General features: G+C 37.0%; 5 protein-coding genes across 8 annotated transcripts in view; 3 read left to right on the top strand and 2 right to left on the bottom strand.

The window, feature by feature from the left end:
- LOC105174535 (protein DEFECTIVE IN EXINE FORMATION 1) overlaps positions 1-3,021 on the bottom strand; it is a 6,358-nt gene extending 3,337 nt beyond the window's left edge. The window contains 6 exon segments of the mRNA XM_011096666.2: positions 2-308; positions 1,175-1,332; positions 1,429-1,546; positions 1,781-1,863; positions 2,227-2,337; positions 2,623-3,021. Coding sequence (XP_011094968.1) covers positions 2-308; positions 1,175-1,332; positions 1,429-1,546; positions 1,781-1,863; positions 2,227-2,337; positions 2,623-2,774 — 929 coding nt within the window. The 5' untranslated portion in view covers positions 2,775-3,021.
- On the top strand, positions 4,242-5,192 carry LOC105174532 (steroid 5-alpha-reductase DET2). Its single transcript, XM_011096661.2, has one exon. It carries the CDS (start codon positions 4,317-4,319, stop codon positions 5,097-5,099), a length of 783 nt encoding a protein of 260 aa, XP_011094963.1. The 5' UTR covers positions 4,242-4,316; the 3' UTR covers positions 5,100-5,192.
- Positions 5,588-11,303, bottom strand: LOC105174533 (acetyl-coenzyme A carboxylase carboxyl transferase subunit alpha, chloroplastic). 3 transcript variants are annotated; one of them, XM_020697720.1, is made up of 12 exons: positions 11,041-11,303; positions 9,846-10,197; positions 9,676-9,750; positions 9,423-9,530; positions 9,141-9,301; positions 8,802-8,916; positions 8,568-8,722; positions 7,748-7,799; positions 7,598-7,666; positions 7,245-7,322; positions 6,040-7,159; positions 5,588-5,949 (listed from the first exon to the last, which is right to left on the bottom strand). In XM_020697720.1, the coding sequence occupies exons 2-11, from the start codon at positions 10,185-10,187 to the stop codon at positions 6,041-6,043; spliced, it is 2,274 nt and encodes a 757-aa protein (XP_020553379.1). In that variant the 5' UTR covers positions 10,188-10,197; positions 11,041-11,303; the 3' UTR covers positions 5,588-5,949; position 6,040. The 3 variants fall into 3 exon arrangements, with proteins under 3 accessions (XP_020553379.1, XP_011094964.1, XP_011094965.1); XM_011096662.2 differs by having other exon boundaries at positions 9,846-10,240; positions 11,041-11,254; XM_011096663.2 differs by having other exon boundaries at positions 5,588-5,954; positions 11,041-11,254.
- LOC105174531 (ataxin-3 homolog) lies at positions 13,123-17,298 on the top strand. Of its 2 annotated transcripts, none has more exons than XM_020697659.1 (2): positions 13,123-13,539; positions 16,686-17,298. In XM_020697659.1, exons 1-2 carry the CDS (start codon positions 13,279-13,281, stop codon positions 17,148-17,150), a joined length of 726 nt encoding a protein of 241 aa, XP_020553318.1. In that variant the 5' UTR covers positions 13,123-13,278; the 3' UTR covers positions 17,151-17,298. The 2 variants fall into 2 exon arrangements, with proteins under 2 accessions (XP_020553318.1, XP_011094962.1); XM_011096660.2 differs by having other exon boundaries at positions 16,569-17,298.
- On the top strand, positions 17,800-19,732 carry LOC105174530 (reticulon-like protein B12). The gene is made up of 4 exons (XM_011096659.2): positions 17,800-18,068; positions 18,601-18,781; positions 19,180-19,391; positions 19,493-19,732. Exons 1-4 carry the CDS (start codon positions 18,002-18,004, stop codon positions 19,660-19,662), a joined length of 630 nt encoding a protein of 209 aa, XP_011094961.1. The 5' UTR covers positions 17,800-18,001; the 3' UTR covers positions 19,663-19,732.

The raw sequence follows: 19,738 nt of genomic DNA, 5'->3' as shown, positions 1-19,738 counted from the left end.
ACCTTTTGAATCTTCATCTTCAAGAAGCCTTCTTGCTGTTTTTGCACTTTCACCAACTACAGCTTTCTCAGATTCAGAAGCAGAAGATGTAACATTTGTATTTAGTGGCATATTGATGTCTGCATCTGGTTGGCTATCATTCTTTTTCCCTTGGTTCTCTATTTGAGATGCATTCAGCTGATTCTGTTGAATATCAGAAGAATTTGTGCTTTCATCATGATGAACTACTTCTGGAACAAGATTTGATGAGTCATGGGTACTTGTTGTGGAGTGAGTAACATTAGCTGCTAATTTACTTTCATTGTGCCCTGAGAAATTTTTCAAATTTGAGAAACATCTAGGTCAAAGATATAAACTCTAAGAAAGTTAGCAGTAATTAATAGATTATAGAAGAATGGCCATATCAACATTAATGAAATAAATATCAGTCCATAAGGAATGGTATAGCAGCATTATCCAGCTGATGTCAATCACAGAATCATATGAAATTTTCAGTGATCACACTAAATCATTGATTGCTGACAGGGTACAGTAAAAGAGAACTATTGTAGCTGCTGTAACTCCACTAACTAGATCCAGGTTATTATGTCACTGGAAGCCACAGCCTGATGAATCTAAGCATTGTGTACTAAGCTTGCAAGTCCGCAATTTTCATACAAAGAACCTACCATCTGAACTTAGAGATTTCCCGATTGATCAGCTTAAAACATCTAGATGTTGCTTTTATGTTGTCATAGATTGTATAACCACCTCAGATACTCTATGAACACAACAATAGTTGAAAGCATTCGAAGCAAGGAGAAAACCCCTGGATTGCTACAGTAGTAGTAAGAGAAATCAGATTAGGGTTACTGTCGAAATTATAAAATCTTCCCATATCTCATTCAGAAAAAATCAAGGATAACATATTTAAATAGCTAGACACTGTACGAAGGAGCGTGCACATTGAGAGAATAGAATTATTATCAGAAGCAGCAGTAAGATAATATGAAGATTTGACACAAGAAAACCAGAAACGATCAGATGACCATCATGCAATATTTAAATACAAAAGATACGATTTATGTTCTGCAGAAAGCTTTTAGTTAAAATATTCCATTGGAATTTTTGAATACTTTCACACTGATAATAAAAGGTTTCTTAATGCTGAATAGGCAAAAAGAGAAAAGCATACGAGCTAAAGAGTCCACCAGAGCCTCCTGGATCAGCTGCTCGTCATGAACATCTGGGTGGGAACGATCGACGGGATCAGGATTCAAACCCACATGCCAATCCTTTTTAACTCTCAACCTCGGAATCTCAAGTTTATCTGACATCATGTAGCCTGAAACCCTGTTATCCAGTAAAGAGGAAGAATTTAGTCAGGTCACTTGTAAATTTGTAAACCGTGGCAAAAGGAAGAATTTAAGATGAATAATAGAGTGTTACCTGAAAAAGAGCACTTCACCATTATAGGTGGCTAAAGCAATTTCTCTGACACCATCCTTGTCAATATCATACAGAAGTGGACTAGAGTGAACAGTTGATTGATGAAAAGCTGGCCATCCTGATAAATCACACACAGAACGAGTCGTGGTCCATCATGCTCGGATGATAATGACTAAAACAAATTCGGTGATTAGTTATTTAGATTCTTTATCTATCCGTCAATCCATACATATAAGGGGATTAATTAAAGTAGAATTAAGATCTTTTACCATGCATACTAACATGTGTAGACCCCTTATCTATACATATAGAACCTCATCTAAAAGTATATTTTGCAACCTTGTAACGTTACCTGGCAATTTATCTCCATCAGAACCTTCTAGGACTTCCAAGTAATGCACAAAGGAAGGAACTACTACTTCAAGCTTTCCATCACTGAGGTATACATAAGAAATTATATCAAGATACCATAATTCATTCCAGAAAAACACAGACAGAAACCCAAACCAACAATCAAATTCATAAAATTATGAAATATGATATTTAATAGACTTTGGCAGTGGATCATTATAGAAAACAAATCTCCAACTAAAATGAGAAAATCTTGGGTCCATCTAACACTAAATCAATCTAAGTTTGATTTTACCTATAACTCAACTTCCTCTGCTTTTCTTCATTAACCAATGAACTTCATAAAATACAATAGAACATATAACAAAAGAAAGAAAAAATATATGCAATATGAATAAAGCAATTAAATATAAAAAGAAACTTCAAATTCGGCAGCTAATTCATCACCTGTTAATATCCGCAATCAATGGCGACGCATATATGCTAGAACTCACTTCACTCTGCCATCTCAGTTCCAAATGCCGAGGGCATTGTGTATTCAACAGCTCATCCTCATCGCTGCTCACACATTAAACCATCGCATACATCATGAACTGTTAAAATAGTTGGAAACTTGCAGATATATAATACATCTCCTAATTTTTACAAAACTACAAGAATATACATATGCACTTACATCAATTAAAATTTTACGGCACTGTTCCATTACCAACAACTGATACAAGGCATTTATGTATCTAACACTAAGAACCAAATTAAGACGACAAAATGAAAAACTGACTGCTTTAAAATCAGCATTCTAATGGAAGATGTTAATCGACGATAACAAACATAAAAACTTACAAATTAGGGTAACCGAGAGCATCATCAGTGGCTTCACGCTCCCGAAATTTGTTCTTTTTGGCCTCCTCCGATTGCGAAACGCCATAATCGAAACTCAAACACAACAAAGTGAAAAGAAGAAAAGTAAGAAACAGAAAATTCCAAGTTTTCATGAATTAGGCACAAGAACCCCAAGATTTGGCTTGACTAAAACTCGGAAATCAAAAACTTAGGGGAAATGGGGCAAGAATTATATCTAGTCAAAGCCCCAGTGAAGGGTTTTGGAGATCTGAAAGCAAGAAAACAGTTTGGAGCGGAATTGATTGGAGTTACATCAGTTTTTGCATTTTAGCATTCTCTTCTAATTTTTCCTTTTTGTCTTTAGGAAATCCACTCAGAACTGCTAATTTAATTAACTGCCCTTCCATTTCGGCGTATTTGCATTTCTTTCTTACGGTATGTTTGGTAGGAGGAAAGTGGACAGGTAATAGTGTAATGGAAACATCTAGCTAGCACCATTAATGGATTTTAATCCAAATTAGGAGTCGGGTACACGCAAAATTAAAACATAATAATATTTATATTTTTGTGGGGGCAAAAAAGTCTTTTGTTAAAGCTTACAATTAATTTTTTTATTTTTTATTTGTAAATAAGTAAATCAATATAAAATTTTAATACATAAAGTGAATGACTCAAAATGTTCAATTATTAATATAAATACATTTTTATTTCTATGTATTTTGACAAGAATTTTGTAAAAGAAAAAAATCAACTGTATAAAAAATTCGTAAATGGGTGAGAGCCCAAAGAAGAAAAGACCCACGGTAAGGAAAATACTACTTGGCTTTCAAAAAATGAACCATACTCTTTCAAAAAGTTTCTTAGGGTGTGTTTAGTAGGACGGAAAGTGTACTATAGAAGAAACGGCTAGCTACAAAGATTATTGAATTTTAATTCAATTCAACACTTGGACATACTTATTACATCTGCAATTTAAAATTAATAATAATAATATCTATGTGTTAGTGAAAAAAATTTAAAAGTATTAATCACCTTATTTGTTAGCTTGATGCAAATATTTTTAAACGAATACACAAACTGAATGGGGCAAAATGTTTAATTGACAATTGTCAATCCAAACACATTTTTATTCTCATGTATTTAAGAGGAATCTTCCCAAAGTACTTCAAGAAAAAAAAATTAATTAATTTTTCACATATATAGTATATTATTTTTTTACTAGAAGAGTCGATCTCCAATTGAAATTCAAATTTTATCAAAGGAAAAATCTGTATTCAAAATTCATTTATTATCTTTAATTTAGTTAAATATCAAAAGTTTATGTACAAAATTCCAAATATCAACTACATATTGGTAAGTTTATAAATTTTTTAACATATCTCATTTTTAAATTTGATATTAATTAGATGCGATCGAGTTGATAGTAGTTTTGAATTGTATTTTTTATTGTAATTTATATTATATCTTTGATTTTGTTTTATATATATATATCATATATATAATTCTTTTAAGTAAAATCAATAACATAATTTTTATAGCATATTATATAAAATAAAATAAAAAGTAGAATAACAATAGCCTAAGCGCCGACACTGGGCCGTTTCATAAATTCCAACAGACTATAAAATTCCACAGAGACGCCATTCTACTTTAGGGGAAACCAAGAAAAGCACACACACACCCCACCCACTAAAATGTTTTCCGATGAAGGCTTGTTCCACTACACCCTCCTCTTCCTCTTCTTGAGCACACCCCCAACCATCATATCCCTCCTCTTCCTCACCGCCCCTTACGGCAAGCACCTTCGTCCCGGATGGGGCCCCACCATCCCCCCGCCGGTCGCATGGTTTCTCATGGAGAGCCCCACCATATGGCTCACTCTCCTCCTCTTCCCACACGGCAAAAACTACGGCAACCCACGCGCGTTCTTGCTCATGTCACCCTTCCTCCTCCACTACCTCCACCGCACGCTAATATACCCCCTCAGGCTCTACCTCAAGACCCGTAACGGGAAGATCCAGAAATCTTGTTTCCCGGTGGGGGTTGCCATGATGGCTTTCGGATTCAATATTTTGAATGCCTACTTGCAAGCGAGATGGGTATCTGAATATGCTGATCTTGACGGTGATGGGTGGTTTTGGTGGCGGCTGGCGGCCGGCGCGGTGGTGTTCTGCGGCGGTGCGTTGGTGAACGTGTGGTCGGACAACGTGTTGATGGGCTTGAAAGAGGGTGGAGGTGGGTATAAGATACCAAGGGGTGGGCTGTTTGAGTGGGTTAGTTGTCCAAATTACTTCGGTGAGATTTTGGAGTGGTTGGGCTGGGCTTTGATGACTTGGTCCTGGGCTGGGTTTGGGTTCTTTGCGTATACTTGTGCTAATTTGGTGCCGAGGGCTGGAGCAAATCACAAGTGGTATTTGAAGAAGTTCGGAGAGGATTATCCTAGAAATAGGAGAGCTGTTATTCCATTTGTGTACTGAGATTGTGTACCTTTTATTTGATTATTGTTATAAATCCTCTGTTAACTACTAAAGTTTAGAAATTCTGAAATGCCTAGTATGGATGAACGGAAATGCTAATCAGCCATAGGCTTGTTCTCTTGCACAAGAAAAGGGCATGTTACATGAATTCACACATCATCTGGTCGCATAAAAGTTGAAGATGTGACATCTCCACTGCTACGTGGCTAAGCAAACTAGGTGATGCGTTTTTATGAGCAAAATTAACTTCACTGCGGGGGTTTTGACCATGATTTTCCCAAAGGCCCTTGTTACCCGCTGCTTAATTGAACATTGATTTCAAACCAACTGGTGTGAGGGTCCCCAACCAGTACCAGTTCCAACATGTCAATTTTACCTTCTTACGTTGTCCCAGAAATGATTACACAAAGAAAGCAGCTAGGTGCAGCACATCGCCAATATAAATTATTTAATGTTTCCAAGATACATTGTAACATCATGTACTCCAATTTTATGGAAATACGATCCCGTTTTAATATTCCCGAATTCCCAAAATACGTTCTGCCTCTCCTCAAGTCATTTATACAATGTTCTATGTCTAACTTATGGAATAACAGCCAATCAACTGAATTGAAGTAACATAACTTAGAATGAAACATCTAAGCAGTACAAATTACCAAGCCTTATAGCCGAAAAAAGGAAATCAGGCTGCATAAGCGAATCTTCTGTGCCACCATCATGTCTTACGAACTCAGAAATCTTAGGGTGTCCAGGAGAAGCCAGTAAATAATACAATTAGAGAAATGGTTGAAAAAGTTCTTCGGAGCATCTTGGTGTAGTTTCAACAGATCTTTTTGACTCAGCCAACGATCTTCACTTGTGTGAAATAGAGTTAATGAAAGGATCATTAGAAAGGATAAAAATCAGTGTTGATGAATAAGAAAGTGAAATGTGCACTTACATCAGATGAAGCTGCGATTAGCTTCCAGACTGACATTTACCCGAGACTCATCGAGCTTAGACTGGTCATCTGTGGTACTTTCTACTGAAGATTTGGTAGCCTCTAATACCTCAGTCGCCAGCCTCTCATGTTTTTCTTTTAATTCTGGGGAACTTATACCTTCAATGATAGCTTGCTTGATTTCTGTCTCCAAAGCCTGAATCTTACTTTTTGAGTCCCCATCAGGTGTATTGCCAGCTTTCCCCACCTCTGCCTTCAGCGTCTCAATCTTGTCCTTCAAATCCGAAGAATTGACAAAATCATCTATAATCATACTAACTCCTTCTTCAAAAGCATCTATTTTCACCATTGCCGCTGGGGCTGAAGGAACCACTTGCAAACCAAAGGACTTAAGAACATCCATAAATTCTGAATCTAGCTCTCTGCTCAACTTCTGAACTTTTTCCTTTAGCTCTGGATTTGCACCAATACCCGACACCCCTGAATTTACTATTTCAGCCTTCAGTGTCTCAATCTTTTGTTTTACATCAGGCCGATCCACAAGTTCATTGAATCTCTTATTGATTTCAATTTTTAGTTCATCTTTAGGGGTGCTCTTCTTCCGCAGATTCAAAGCTTTGGATAATGCTTTCAGCATATTGAGCTTAGATTTCAGGCTGGAGTAATTAGGAGCTGTAGGAAGGTTTTTGTCGAATTCATCCTTCAGCTGTTCAATCTTTTCCTTTAAAGCAGGATGTGCAAGCTGGTCGTTCACATTCCTTGCTTTTGCAATTTCCTCGCGCATCATCAAAATTTTGCCATCCATACCTAGAGCTTTTGCAGCCTCATCATATTCATAGTCGAGCTCTCTTTTTAATTTCTCGATCACCTCCTTCAATCTTGTCGCTGGGGCCCCTGTAGACGATTTACTGGCTTCCAAAATCTGTTGTTTCACTCTCTCAACCTCGTTCCTCAACTCCACCTCTGATGTCTTGCTGATCGGAACTAAGGGTTGTTCTTTCTTTTTCATATTTACTTTCCTCTTGGGGTCAATTGGAATTCCCTCCTGGAATCCGCCAAGTTTCCGGAACTTCTGAGCCCTATGTTTTAGTAGTGTTTCAGTGTCCATCTTTACAAGTTCCTGCAGTTGCCAGCATGTAATTGAGTTTCTTAGGTTTAGGATGAAAACATTCACTTACTATAATGGAAAATGAACGACTACTCACATCCATGGATTCAACAATTGCAGTTTTGATTTGTTGAGAGGTCCAGTAGGGATCTGCATGCGCGCCACCAAGAGGTTCCTGCAATGCAAATCAAAGATGTATATGAAATTATTTGTATATCAATTTATTGAACAGGAAGAAATGCAATAAGGTAGTGCAAGGTAGTATTAATGGTTTACATTCCTTGTAATGATAACACAATGTTTTTGCATTGTTTTCCTCCAATTCTAAGTTTTAGAAAATAATTCCACGCCCAAGTAAGAACGGCAGGAAACAAAATCAGAAGATAGAAAATGGCAGAAAACAGAGAAAACATGCCGAAATAAAGAATGGAAAAGGTGATTTTATATTACAGGGATGACACCATCGGCAATTTGTAGTTTGGTCAGCTCTGTAGCTGTTATCTTCAGCTTCTCAGCGGCCTGGAAGGAAAAAAGTAGATTAAGTTACAACTCTTAACATCTCTTTTGACATGCATACCAGATCTGATATCCTTAAACCACCTTTGGAGAAGCTTTTGCACTCTTCCACAAGATTGCAGCACATGCTTCAGGGCTGTCACATGGAAATCGGAAGGACCAAATCAAAATAGAAAATAGATTTGACATCAAGAAATTTGATAGTAGTTGTTTTGAGAATGTAAAGGAACTCAAGAAGGAGATCCAGCTGATAATTGGTGACATGCCATTTTTATGACAATGTACCAGCTATTCAAAATATTTTCATTGTGAAAAAGGGGAAATGTTTGCAGGTCAACCTATTCAATTATTTCTTAGTTGTCAGAGAATGCGACACATGATAAAAACTGTACAGAAAAACTTCCTATACAATGAATGTCTATTCCATGAAGTATGAAGTTTGTTCATTTCTAAGTTTCCTGGGAAAGCATGGTATTTATGAACGGCATTACCTACTATCTTTAAAAATGCTAATCTCTGGCACCCCGAAAGATGCACAAAATGTTGCTAGCATGGAATAGGATACCAGAGTGCTCATCTGTCAGGAGGAACATTTATAATAACTTAAAATCAATAAAGGGAGACCACAAACAACACCCCAGGTTATGATGGTAGAGTAACTGAGTGAAGGTGATAAAATATGCCCAGGAAGGAAGTCAAACAAGTGCAGGAGCATTATAGAACAACACAAACAAAGGTTCTCATTAAGGTAGTTAAAAGGAAACATTGTCTAAACATGGCAGCATGAGTGCAAATGGAATGAAAGAATTTGTTGCAATCCTTTATTAGGTATGTAAACAATTAACACATGAAACAAGCATCTCAACATACAAAGCATAAGCATAAAAAAGTTTATGAAGTGCACCTGGCTACATAGAAGACTGCATTTTCAAGCATTAACAGCTTGTTAGCACAACCAATAGCCAGAGCTCCACCAGAACCACCTTCGCCGATAACAATTGAAACAATTGGTACTTTCAGACCAAACATAGTCCTCAAGTTGTGAGCTATTGCTTCCCCCTATATGTAAAAGAACAAACAATCAGCTTGCATACTTCAGTTATTAACAAGGACCTTGCATAGAATCACTAGACAGTACTTGGCCCAGTTCCTCAGACTTAACATCAGCATATGCCCCTGGAGTGTCAATGAAGGTGACAATTGGAAATCCATGATGATCAGCATAGTACATCATGCGTAGTGCCTTCCTGTAACTGTTGAAACCAGTATGTTACTATTAGCATTTAGCACCAGATACAAAAGGAATCTCCTCACTTATTCCAAATACATTGTTTGACCAATTTCCCAAACATAATAAGTGTGTTCAGATTTTCATGATTACTACTAAACTAACAGAACATGAGGGATGGCACTTTTTCACTCTGCATAAGTTCCTGCAGAGGTATTAAGTATACTAATTTATGTTCTATGTGCATACCCATGAGGAGTAGGCATTCCAAAGTTACGCTTAATATTCTCTTTCGTATTCCTTCCCTTCTGATGGCCCATGAACATGTAGCTTCTGCCGTTTATTGTACCAAGTCCAGTGACTACAGCAGGATCATCATATCCAGCTCGATCACCGTGAAGCTCTACAAACTGGACATATGCAAATGACAAGATTAATTCTGGTGTTCCTCTTTTTACTAAAACCTTTTACCTAGTGGTATCATTTCTGCAGCAACTATGGCTAAAAATTGGTCCAGAAAAACTGGCTGACCTTCTCAGTTATATTGAAGATGTGATCAAGAAAAGTTGGCCTGTTCGGGTGTCGTGCAATATTCACACGTTGTATGGGAGTCAGATGTGTGTACAGATCTTTCAGAGCCTGCAATCAACATGATTAAAATGCATAAAATTTGAAAACATCAGAATAACAAGAAGTTACTGCTGACATGATAAATTTGCTTGTTGAGATCATAATAAAATAGTAAGAGGAAACAAGACAAAAAAGCACATATTACTGATTAAACCTTTTGATATTTATTCTCTAATGAAATAATTTGATCGCTGAAATCCAGACCAGTTTCATTAGCCATCTTTTGCACCTGTATCAAGAGGTAGAAAGGACTGAACCCAGTGATCACATTTTCTATGAGGAGTTTATGTTGATAAATATCAGAGAACTTTAAAGGAGTCGTACATCAATAATTTTTTTCTGCAGATCCATTAGAGGTTTCTCAAAATCCAAGGTGACTGGCTTTTGCTTCTCTTTTAAAGGCTTGAAAGGTGAGAGGTGAGTAAGGACTCCGCCCTTCACATTTGGGTCGGGATCTTCTGGCCATGGATAGTCATGCTTTTTAACCTTCCTAACTCTTGCAGATATAGCGAAGTCCCTTCTTTTTGCTCCTAGTTGCGCCTTTCCAAGGGCTCTTAGGGGTAAACCACAAGCACCATTAATTGAGCTCTTAAGAAGATCAGAAGCAGTAGATTTGGAGGCCAAATTCCCAGTGAATGACACTGGAGACTGGGCCACGGAAGCCATTTTTCCACCTCTGCGACCAGAATAATCTTTGTTATCACGTTGAGAGAGAGAAACTGCAGGATTATATCAGAAAATCACCAAAACAGTAAACCCAAGAGAAACAAATCATAGAAGTATTTGATAAAATTGAGGATTGAAGTTTCATAATCGAATAGCTCTTGAATACTTTAATCTATGCTGTTTTGATGCATGAAATAAAATATGTCGGGTATATTCAACAGCTATGCACTAGCATCCACACAACAATTGCGCTAAATGCAGAAAGTTTAGCTCACCAAATGTCCTAACAGAGCCGTGGTTAATTAGGAATATCGTATACTCATAAAGTGCATTCAAATCCTTAATTCTGCTGAAGGTATGCAATTTTTCAGTTATATCTCAAAAAAGCAAACAGTCACCATCAAATTGCAAGTGAACAAAGACAGTTGAAATGCAACTAATCCAATCAAGAAATAAGGAAACATCTCAAAACAGAAACTGATAATTGAAACAAGGAAGGAAAGTAGAAGAACAAATTAAGGTACACCGAGCTCCAGCGAACCAGGAATCAGAAAAAGAATGAACTTAACTAACCAAAATGCAATAGTTCATTTCCACAAACTTTTGCCTCTAGCATAACACTTTCTGTGCAATTGGTGAACACACATAAACACGGAATCTGTTCAGCTGAATTAATGAAAATAACAGAAATACTGCCTAAATTAACTCAAATCACGCCTGCAACTCAAAAACAACTCGTACGACGCGCATTCAGATTCAAATCAACAAAACAGCAAAACACAAGCATTGAAGTAATCTGATTCTTAATATGGAAAAACATTTCATAAAAAAGAAAAAGAAAAAGAAAATAAACCTAGTGAGTCGAATGCAGAACAAATCCGCAGCAACCGTATAGAAATGGACACAATGAAGTGAGCGATCGGAGGAATTGAAGAGGCGGAGAGTGTGCTGGAGAGATAGGTTAATACGAGAGAGGGAGCATAGGAAAGATCGTCACGTAGAGGTTTGGTTTGTGCTTATTCACACTCAAACTCTGGGAAAAATAATCACAGCTTTATGGACTATAAATTAATTTCGATGATTTCTATGCTGAAAAAAAAAAAAAAAAAAAAAAAAAAAAACAGCTACCAGCTACTAGTGTGCTTAATAACTAGTGGGTGCCATACCCTGGCCAACAGCCTCCTGACACACAACTTCAACTGAGTGAACTCACTTCTCATCATTTTGCTCAAATCTCAATCCTCGTCAGCAATTCTTTTCTTTTTTTTTTCAAAAAAAAAATTGGTTAAATAAATTTGCCAGTTTAGATGTTTTTAAGATGATATTTATAATTTCCTAAAATAGATGACAACTATTTTGCTATTTAAAGGATGTGAATTACAATTGATTCAAACTAATATTCTCATCAAATAAGTTCATCTGATTATGCATATTTATTTTAAGGTCGATTATAATTCTTTTTCCTTCTTTTTCTTTTCTCATTTTAAGTGATATTGCGTCTCAAATAAGTAACAAGCTATAATACATAAACATTCCAAAAAATAATCTAATATCGTATTGTATAATGATAAGGGGAGAATTATTAAAAAACCGAAATACCCATCATTAAGGTAAAAAGGTATGCGCACCAAAAGATCTGCCCATGAAGCAAAATCAAGCGGGTATATGAAAATCCTCGTGCGAGATCTGCGGCCATGATCCTGGTATCCCGCCCACCTTGCGATTCTGAAGTGCAGACAGCGACGAACCGTCCGATTAGAGGACCAAAGTCCAGGATGGCGACACTTAACAATCACTCCAAATTGTCTTTAATCCTATAAATACTTCATGTCTGATTATAGGTACGATCATTTTGAATTATATAACTTCATTACTTAAGCCCACATTTATCTATTTCGACCAGGAATTGACTTGGGTGTCGAAAGGTTTTCCTCAGGGATGAACCCGATTAGCTAACTTGCATATCTTTATTCTCAGGATTTATCTAAAATTTGGGACAAAGTGGTGCAATCGAGATCACATATCAAAGCAATGTCTTTCGAGCCGGATCATAAACATTCCAAAAAATAATCTGATATCGTATTGTATACTGATACGATTTGATATTTATCCGAAACAGTATCTGTGTGTAAAAAAAAATAATAATAGCAACGATTATTACTCAATAGCAACAACAGTTTTGTTAGGATCTTGTAATATTTTTCATGTCCCGATTGGATGGGGTATTAGTAAAAAGTAAAAACTCCCCAAATACCATATTACCCTTGAAGAAGATTGCAATTGTCTAACAAGATTCTACATGATTTTTATCTAATTGGTTGCTCGAAAACCTAAAATTTACAATAATTGATCCTACAAATAAGCAGTCTTGGCTTCATATGGTTTCTGACATGTTGAAACCTATGAAATACTCTTGGGAGATTATTGTAAAGGTATGCATTTATGACTGTAAGTTGGACTCTTGGGTCCCATTTGACTCGATTACACAATTTGACTTTAGTATTCGAGGGTTTTAGTCGAAAGTCATATCAATAAGCATAATTCGTGTTTCAGATTAACAAGTGATAACAATGTGTGCATCCAGTGAACTTTATTTCTAATTCAAATCATTGAAAAATTTACGCATATCCACGACTTTAACTCGTACCCCTATTGATTAAAACAATATTGGAAAAAAACAAACAAATAGACGTATGTATATTCATATTTTGTACATCTTGTTCATTTGATAAGTTAATAAAATGTGTGAAAAATGAAAGGGTAATTGGGTCATTTAATCATTTTTCACAATTTGCATAAGGGTCCCTCATCAAATTGTTTAGGGGTTTGGTTGATAATTAGAAGAAGTTCAGTCGCAAAACTCTGATTAGTGACACGTGGCTTCACATGATAAAAGAACAAGTAACAACACTTTCTTTCCAAATCCAGAAGATATTTTGCCTTTATTTACACATTTCATAGCCTACTCCACCAAACCAACAAATGCAAGTGAGGTCTTTGTATGCTGTCAAATTCTTGACGTCAAACACAAATCAAGTCCGGAACAAGAGTTTGGATTAGGGTTTTACAGACATATTTCAGAAATAGATAAATGAATAATAGTTCTGAAGGAGGAGGAGGAGGGGCGAGCAATGGGGGGATGTTGTACCACGAGGTACAAGAGTCGAAGCTGTGCGCGGTGCATTGCGTGAACACGGTGTTGCAGGGCCCGTTTTTCTCGGAATTTGATTTGGCGGCGTTGGCGTCGGATCTCGATAGTAAGGAGCGACAGATGATGATGGGCTCGGTCACCGGAGATTTTCTCCCTGAGCTCTCGCATAATGTCTCTCTCGATGGAGACTTCAGCATCCAGGTTTTGATTTTAATTTTCCTTCGGGGATTTTCAATGTTTAGTTCCTTTACGTTCTTCCGGGGATTTTGTCTTGGATAAGTTTAAAGGAGTGATGTGTGTGTATGTACATGTTTATTCTTGTTTATTATGAGGTTAAATTATGCTTGTTTTAGATGGAATTTTCTGATTGCTCCTAACTGTGTTTTTATCTAGTCGGGTTCCGGAGATTTTGTGTTTTTTTTGGTGGTGAGAGGGCATATTGTGAGTTGAAGAAAAATTATATAATGGGCTTCTTATGGATGGTTACTGATTGAATAAGGAATCTGGATTTCATACTTAACACTGCCTTTTATCTTTAAGTTAGAAATGTTAAATGTATGTTGTTGCTGCTCTGAGTTCATTCTGCATCTATGCAAGCATGTGCATGTATCTGAGCTCAGGATCCTGGAAAGGGATGTTATAACCATTGTATCGATCGCACGTTGCATAACGTCATTGCATATCAACATTCAAACAGACACATTTCTCTTTTACATATCTTTTGCATGAAAAAAAAAAAGGGAAGTTCATTTCATAAAATAGGTTTTAGTTCATTTTACTTTCAAGTAGGTTTGGACATAACAAGCATGTTCTGGTGCTGGGTAGTGAGAAGTCATTAAATGGAATATTATATAACAAACGAGGCTGACTTATCGTGTGATGATGATTCTTAGGCTCGCTCTTCATATATTACGTAAAAATAGTTTTAGGCCACATTGGAGACTCAAGATTAATTATGCCCCACAAAATTACTAATAGCTAACTTTTTCTCTGTATAAGTATCTTTACTTGAAATGTGCATTGTTGTAGGTGGTTTGGTAGTAACATGATTGCATGTATGGAATTTTAAGCATGTGGAAGTATTGTATGCAAGACGTTGAGACTCTTGTGTTCATTCTGTAATTATATTTTAACCATAACTATCATTTTTTACCTACTTGTTTTGAGGAAAAGTATCTCAGTATAATGGAAGTTCAGAGCAGTTATTCTTATAATAATTGTTCGGAGGTGAGAATTGCTTTTCTCATCAATAATGCAGGTTGCAAAAATTTCTTTATGTTGAATGCGAGGGTCTTTTGGCTCCATACTCCTTTTTCTGCTTCTTCCTACTCCTTGATAATCCTATTTAACACCCACTGGCTCTCCCTCACCATCCCATGGGTTGTTTTATAGTATTTGTAACGTCTTATACTATCTGTCGGAACCATATCTGGTAAATTAGATCGACCTTCAATTAGACTTGTCAATGCCAAGTCAATTGTTGTTAAACTTCTGGTGAAGGCCAAGAACATGCCCTAACATGGATAGAGAATCTTAATATTTTTTCAGATGAGTGACTTTTGTGGCCTTGCACTTTAATCTGTTACAATTGGTTGGAGCCAAAAAACCGCTACTTTTCATTGATTAGCTCTAATTTTAATCCTGTAGCTTGGTGCATGCAGTTCACAGAAAAAGTTTATGTTTATGTTCACTTATTATATTAGTTTCCTTAGATGGCCGGTCAGGGAAACGCCTTGCGAAGACTAGTTGCTGAAAAACACACATTCCCTGAAACTCCGTTGCAGTTGTGCTGATATTTCATGTGCTGGGTGATTTGTGTAAACTAAAGTAAGGAAGCTGTTGTACGCAAATACTTTTCACACTGTAGTCTGAATTGTTGTTCTAAAAATATGTTGAGTTTGTTTTCTTTAATTACTAAATAAATCTCCACTAGAATTGGTGCGCTGTCCAAGGAAGTGCATCAGATTGCTGGGTTGTTAGTTGATTAAAGCGTTATTTTACTGGAGATATAGATCACTTTTTTCTTAATTTACTGCCATGAGTTCATTGGTTAAGATAGTACTGTGATTACTTTCACTAGAATTCCGAAGAGGAAGAACGTTTCCTTTGTAGACGAGTGAGTGGTTTTTCCCTCTCACAGGGCCCAAGGATGCCTTGGGGAGAGGGGGTGTTGAGGCAGAGAAGGGCAGTTGGCTTGGTCAATTCACTGCATAGTTAAAGCATCTTTTCAACTTTTAACCTTCAGAGGTATGCTATTGAGATACAAATATTAAGAGTGGATTTTCTATTAAGCTCAACTAGGTAAGAAACAGCATTTCTGTTAGTTGGCTGCAGAAACTCCCACCAGTGATTATGTCACGAGGTAGCAGCTTGAGTCATTTTGGCTTTATATAAAGAAAGTTTGTAAAGGCACTATTTAGGAAGTCTATGGAACCAGTACTGATGGTAAACTTAAGGCATAGATTGACATAAATTACATGTAACAAGCTATTTTGTAGATGACTCGGGCTTTTGTTGATTGGTTATGGAATTAATCTTAATAGAGTGGAGTGGACAAAGAAGATCCATGCAGATTGACGTAAGTTTGGGATATCGTTCATTTGAGTTTATATGATCAAAATTTGAACTGAGGATGAATATCCAAACTATTTGTGTTTACAGTCCAGCTGCATTCTATCCAAGAGTAGGTTTTGGAGTTAATTTTGGGAAATCAGAACCTTAGTAGTTGGCTCCTCAAACAAAAAAAAAAAAAGGAAAAGAAAAAGGAACCTTAGCAGTTGGCTACTAATCACTGTTGCTGAGGTTTACAATTGTTGAACAAACTCCCACCCGCAATGCATTCTTTCGCAGAATATAACCTGACTTCATGATGCATGATGTTTATGCAATGTGGATTATATTATTTCCGTTTCTAGTAATCTAGTATCATTGTAGCCACTTGCTGGAACTGCTTGCTTCCCGTATTTGTCACTAGGTTTGTGCCCCAGATTCTCAACAATATACTGTGGCACCTTTTCTATAAGAAAGCTTTTGTAATTTATTAAATGTCGATTTGCTTTTGGTAAACCAAGAAACCATTTGCTCTTGGTAACGGCTAACTGCTAACATGTATGTTTGTGGAAAGTTGTTGGTTCTGAAAATGCAGATATTATTTTGTCAAATAATTCTAAAAACCAGACCATCACTTAGAAATGCCAAATAACACCTAGTAATATGAAATTTGCCTGCAGGTCCTACAAAAAGCTTTAGAAGTGTGGGATTTGCAAGTCATTCCCCTGGACAGTCCCGTGGCTGAGCCAGCTCAGATAGACCCTGAAATGGAAAATGCATTTATTTGTCACTTGCAGGACCACTGGTTTTGTATCCGGAAAGTGAATGGAGAGTGGTATAATTTTGACAGTCTCTACGCAGCACCTGAGCACCTCTCCAAGTTTTACCTTTCAGCCTACCTCGACTCACTGAAGGGCTTCGGCTGGAGTATTTTCCTGGTGAGAGGAAATTTTCCTACGGAATGCCCCATCACATCCTCTGAAGCTTCCAATGGCTATGGGCAATGGTTGTCACCTGAAGATGCCGAGAGGATCACGAAGTCATGCAATTCAGATTCAAGAACACGTGGAGGAGCTGGTGAACGGCAGCCTTTCGACCCCAACATCCAATATGAGGAAGCAGAAATGTTCGTGGATGATGAAGATGAGGATTTGAAAGCTGCAATAGCTGCCAGCTTAATGGATTCCGGTCCAGCCATTGCAGCACAACCTGGAGGCACCTCCCAAAAGGAAAACAAGAACAGCGCTGGAGAAAACGCATGAGGACACAGTTTTAAGGTTAATGATGGCTTATTGGTTTGTTTATTGGCTCCGGTTGCGCAATGTACATTTTTATTGTTCGACAAAAAGCTGAAAATTTTACTTAATTTATCATAGTATAATGATAATTGGGATTATACTACCATTTTTATATTTTGAAATAACATGCCATTTCTGAAGACCACTTCCGATTTGTGCCCTTGGTTGGCTGGGCGTTCACTTTTATTCAATGTTTTCTTCTTCGTACCCTTGTGAAAGATTTTTCCCCTTGATAGATTTCGGACTCAGGATTGTAAAAACGATTTTAGATTTCTCAAGCTGTTAAAAATAATATCTGAAAGTGCGTCAAGAATTCAACAAGATGTGTGTAATAAAATTCACATCTTCAAGACAATGATTTTAGTAAAGAAAAACTAGGAGGTCCACCAGCCTGTAGCTGTCTTGAAGCCAAAAATCACCGACCAACACCCCCACCCACCCATTCCTACACCCCCCGAGTGGGCCTAGTTACTGCCTGAAGCTTTATTTTGTGGATTTTCAAAAGAAAACAATGAAAAAGTAATTCAAGCTGGAATTTGAGAACCACTAACCCCACATGTCAACATTCTTCCACTCCCACCTACATGTATATATATAACCACCCACAGAAACGCTAAATAGTAGTAATAATTACAAAGCAGAAATAAAAAATATGTGTTCAGCGCTTTACAGAACAAGCTGATCTTTACTCCCATACAAAGCATATAACATTAAATTTTTCTTTTTCCGAATTATCAAATCATTCTTTTTCCTGTTACAGAAGTGAATGAATTTGAATTGGTTAATGGGTTTTGCTTGTTTCTGAATTCTTGAAAATGAGTTCATCAGATCGGTTGTTTAACAGACATAGAACAGTTCATCAGATTCTTGGAGGAAGTCTTGGTAAGTCTGCAATTCTTGATATATGCTTATCAACTTAATTTTTCTCATCAGGGTTTTTAGTTTTTGATAAAAAAGGTCATGTTTTTGACTTTTCTTCTCCCCAAAACTAGAAATTTAGCCTGTTTCAATTGAATCAGTATCATATTTCATGCCTGGTGTCTACAAAATCTGATCTTGAGGTTGACTTGGTGCCACTTGCTAATGAGTTCTATGGTAAACCAATTAGAAGATTTTCTAACACAAATATTCAATTAATCCGAACTTATTTAGTATTGCATTGGGACCAAAGCCAAGAACCTTGTTTCCCAGCGCAAAATGGTTTGATTCGTCATTTCCTAAGATTCAACTTGGTGTCCACCATTTCATATGTTGAGAAAGAATCACGTGGATCTAACGGGTATAGAGATTTATATTTTGCCTTCAGTTGTAGAACAACCAGTATTAATCCAAGAAAAGTTGAGAATGTTGGCTAACTCGGTATTTGATAGTTGGATCAATGAAGTTGTCTACTTGTTTTTCTTCTGCTGAACAGTTGCAGATGTGATGCTATGGAGACGAAAAAATCTAACAGTGGGAATTTTGGTGGTAACTCTGGCTGCCTGGATGGTGTTTGAGATATCTGGTTATACTCTGCTGTCATTAGTCTCAAGTGTGTTCTTGCTCCTCTTCACCATTCTGTTTTTATGGGCAAAATCAGCAGCAATTTTAAACAGGTTACTTACATTATTCGTGCTTTCACACTTTACCTATACACTGCTGAAATGCTGAAAAATGTGGCAATAGCTTTTAAGACGACGTGTTTAGGTTGGAATTAGGGATGAATTTGTTTGAATTTAATGAACAAGTTAAAGTTTGAGAGGATGCAGCATGATAATCCTCAGTTTGAGACAACTGATTTGTTCCTTTGAAACCTTCCACCAATGATAAAGAATCTCATTGTCTCACTCGGTTCTGCAACTGGATATATTATATGAGTCTTGAGTCAATTTCAGTTAATCATCTCATTTACAATCCTGTTATGCCATCAAAAAATAAAGCCACAGACTTTTCTTTTATCCGAAAAGAGATCACATGTATGTGTTAAATTATAATGCATATAATTTTGAAACAGGCCTGCTCCACCTCTACCACATTTGCATCTCTCGGAAGAAACCGCAAATGAAGCAGCAACACTTATTCGCAATCACGTAAACACTCTGCTGTCCATGTTTGAGGATATTGCCCATGGAAGGGACTCGGGGATATACATTAAAGTTGCTCTTAGTCTTTTGTTGATATCTGTAGTTGGGAGCCTCACCGATTTCTTCACAGTGGGCTACACTTGTAAGTTCAAAAGATATCTTATAAGATTGTAAATATCTTTGCCTCCCTTTATTTTCAGTATTCCCTTGTAATCATCCTTCTACCCCTGTTGTCTTGTGCAGGTCTCGTTCTGGTTCTTACAGTTCCAGCAATTTATGAAAGATACGAGGACCATATCGATGCATATGCTCTCATTGGGTACGAGAAGCTGCAGGGGTTATATGTAAGATTGGATGAAGTGTGCATCACCAAGGTTCATAAATGGATTTTGGAAAAGAAGAAATTGAGCTGAAGGATCATAAAATTTTGTGGTTTTCAATTTTTGACCTCTACATTTGTGGGTGCCTCCCCCCCCCCCCCCCCCCCTT

The sequence above is a fragment of the Sesamum indicum genome, linkage group LG11 (assembly GCF_000512975.1).
Source record: "Sesamum indicum cultivar Zhongzhi No. 13 linkage group LG11, S_indicum_v1.0, whole genome shotgun sequence".
Taxonomy (NCBI): domain Eukaryota; kingdom Viridiplantae; phylum Streptophyta; class Magnoliopsida; order Lamiales; family Pedaliaceae; genus Sesamum; species Sesamum indicum.
The sequence above is the reverse complement of the archived record's forward strand: the minus strand, read 5'-3'. Positions and strand labels throughout refer to the sequence as shown.